The 3,372-nt window shown below is 55.1% G+C and overlaps 1 protein-coding gene across 1 annotated transcript; it reads left to right on the forward strand.

Moving 5' to 3' along the window:
* The first annotated feature begins 202 nt into the window (after positions 1-202).
* On the forward strand, positions 203-1,189 carry LOC119454599 (uncharacterized). Its single transcript, XM_037716490.1, has one exon. The coding sequence runs from the start codon at positions 203-205 to the stop codon at positions 1,187-1,189; it is 987 nt and encodes a 328-aa protein (XP_037572418.1).
* Positions 1,190-3,372: the final 2,183 nt, after the last annotated feature.

The raw sequence follows: 3,372 nt of genomic DNA on the forward strand, positions 1-3,372 counted from the left end.
TCACCCTCGTGGGACACAGAGTACCCTACCGCGTTACGTGCACTATAACAGGGTGGTGATTGTGGTGCGCGAATATAAGTGGACTATTCCCGCGTGTTTCCGATGCGGCACCATCGGTCACCGTCCGGACTTATGCCCGAATCCTCAAGACAGACGCTGTGGACACTGCGGCGAAACAGTCACAGTCCTCGAAGACGGCAACATGGCGCCCCACGAGTGCACTCCTTCCTGCATTGTGGGCGGAGGCGGTCATCTTACGGGCTCGCAAGACTGCAAAGCCAAATTCGGACGGCTGCAACAACCGGGCAACCCGACCGGTCAACGAAACCAACCTCGGACTGCAGTGCCCTCAGGTCCTGTCACTACTTCAAAAGCTCCCACGCCTAGCAACAAGATGACGAAAGGCACACCCGGACCAGCGCCACCGGCGGGCACCTTGCCTGGACGTGCCCCCAAGTCTCCTCGGTCAACTAACCCGAAAGCGTCATGGGATCTAGAGGCCCCCGCATTCCAAGACGGTGATTTCCCGGCTCTCCAGGGACCTCCCTCTGGCACACCAAAGAATGCGTCTCAGCCCAAGGTAGGCAGCCAAGACGGGCCTCCTCTGCCTCCCCGCACTCCCCTACCTTCTTCCCCACCAAATCTTCCTCCTCATCCATCCCTTAATTCTGACGTCGCGGACCTCCGCCACGAGCTCGAGACTCTCCGGGTACAAAATGCTCAACTTAACGCCAAAATTCACGCGCTAGAAACGGCTCGGTCCTCCCCGCCCCCAGCCCAAGTAGCTCCGGAACCGATGCAAGTGGTGCCGGTGGACCCGACACCCTCTAGCTCTGACTTGCATTTCACCGCCCTCGTAAACGCGCTTGCCGAGTTGACGACTCAGATATCAAATTTTGGCCAAATCCAAGACAGCCTTCTCAAGGCAGTCACAGCCACGGTTACGGTCGCCGTGACGGCCAACATTAAGGCATGGCTAGAGCCAAAACCCCGGCTTCTACGCCGAACGGGACGCCTCAAGGACGCGAACCGCCCATCGAAATTCACCCGACCCATCGATATAACCGAACTCTCGGAGGAGCCGGAATCACTCCCGCTGCAGGTGACGGAACCTGGGCCGGCTCTCCAAGGCAATCTCCCTTCAAATGAAAATCAACATGGCTGCGTCCCTTCCCAACCAACCCCCTAGAGGGCGGCGCCCCCCGCAAAGACAGCAAGCTCTCTCACTTGTACAATGGAATTGTCGGGGTTTCAAAGACAGGACGAAACGCACCCACTTAAGGGCGTACATTGACAACCTCGAACACCCCGCCGCAGTCCTTGCGCTGCAAGAAACCGGGGCTGCGGTTAAGCTCTCGGGCTTTAACACTTCTCAGCGAGACCCATCCACCTGTCTCCCGGTCAATAAAGGCTACACAGCGCATGAGGTTGATCTCGACGTAAATCTGGAATATTCGTAACGTGATGGTAACGGATGGATAACCGGTGGACCATTAGGGTTACAGAATGGATACCAAGAGAAGGGAAGCGCAGTCGAGGACGGCAGAAAGTCAGGTGGGATGATGAGGTTAGGAAATTCGCAGGCGCAAGTTGGAATACGCTAGCGCAAGACAGGGGTAATTGGAGATCGCAGGGAGAGGCCTTCGTCCTGCAGTGGACATAAATATAGGCTGATGATGATGATGATGATGATGATGATGATGATGGTCTCTGTCCTTGCCCTGCGGCGGACGGATAGTCCCGTACACATACTTAATATTGTAACGGGGATGTTGGGAGTATAGACTGGATGTATTTAAAGTATATACACAAGTAGGGTTAGTGTGGTCAAGATAGCTGACCAGCAACAACATGCAGCAGCCAGTGTTTCTCGATCTTCTTCTCCTTTCTTTCCCCCTATCCTTCCGTAACAGGACCCCCGGGTGCTGAAGGACCGTCTCGGCGCATGTCAGGCGAAGAACTGCGAACAAAGTATGGTTTCAACTGCGAAACGTGCACGATGTAAACTGGCGTCAGACTTGAGGACGGAGCAACTGTAACGGCGAGATCTCGTAATTCACGTCGTTAATTTGACGTAGGACTTCATAAGGCCCTGTGTAGCGAGAGAGAAGCGTCTGGAAGAGACCGACACGACGACATGGTGACCAGAGGAGCACCCAAGCACCTGGGCCGAACTTAACATCGCGATGGCGCCGATAGTACCGCTCATTTTCTGTATCCTGAGATGCCAATAGACGAGATCGGGCGACTTGACGCGCCATGTGAGCGCGATCGATGACTTCACGAGCGTACTCAGTTTTAACACGTGGCACTGAAGGTAGGATGGTGTCAAATGGCAATGTAGGGTCGCGACCATACAAAAGATAAAAGGGTGAATATCCTGCGGTGTCATGTTTGGACGAGTTATACGCGAATGTGACATAGGCCAGTGTGGCGTCCCAGTCGCGGTGATCATTGGAGACGTACATCGACATCATCTCTGTGAGTGTTCGGTTGAGACGATCCGTAAGACCGTTCGCTTGTGGGTGGTAGGCGGTGGACAGCTTATGCTCTGTGGCACAAGAGCGGAGGAGCTCGTTAACAACTCGAGACAAGAACGAGCGGCCGCAGTCGTTAAGTAACTGTCGAGGCGCACCGTGGTGGAGGATGACGTCATGGAGGAGAAAATCTGCGACGTCAGTTGGCCAACTACTCGGCAACGCCTTTGTTATCGCGTAGCGTGTCGCGTAATCGGTAGCGACGGCGATCCACTTATTCCCTCTAGTCATCGTCGGAAAAGGGCCAAGCCGGTCAAGGGCTACGCGATAGAAAGGTTCAGAGGGAACTTCAATTGGATGGAGTCGTCCGACAGGTGGCAGGGGAGATTTTTTTTCGGCGCTGACACAATTCGCAAGTTGCGACATAACGACCCACAGAGCGGTAGAGTCCCGGCCAGAAGAACCGGCGTCGTACGCGGTCGTATGTGCGCAAAACTCCAAGGTATCCTGCCATTGGTGCATCGTGAAGTTGTTCGAGAACGACGGATCGTAGATGACGAGGAAGGACAAGGAGAAACTCAGGGCCCTCAGGGTTGATATTGCGGCGGTAGAGGATGCCGTTGTGCAGCACGAAGATGCGGCACGGGCCGTCGGTGCTGCCAGATTGCACTCCGGCCATGATGGCCTGCAAGGACTCGTCGCGATGTTGTTCAGCGCGCATGTCGCACATGTCAGTGAAAGCCAACACGGCAAGCCTCCGGATCATGTGCAACAGGATCAGGAGGATCCAAGGGATGACGAGTGAGGCAGTCAGCGTCCTTGTGCAGACGTCCACACTTGTAGATGACAATAAAACAAAATTCCTGGAGCCGCAAAGCCCAGCGACCAAACCGTC

The sequence above is a fragment of the Dermacentor silvarum genome, chromosome 5, assembly GCF_013339745.2.
Source record: "Dermacentor silvarum isolate Dsil-2018 chromosome 5, BIME_Dsil_1.4, whole genome shotgun sequence".
Lineage (NCBI taxonomy): Eukaryota > Metazoa > Arthropoda > Arachnida > Ixodida > Ixodidae > Dermacentor > Dermacentor silvarum.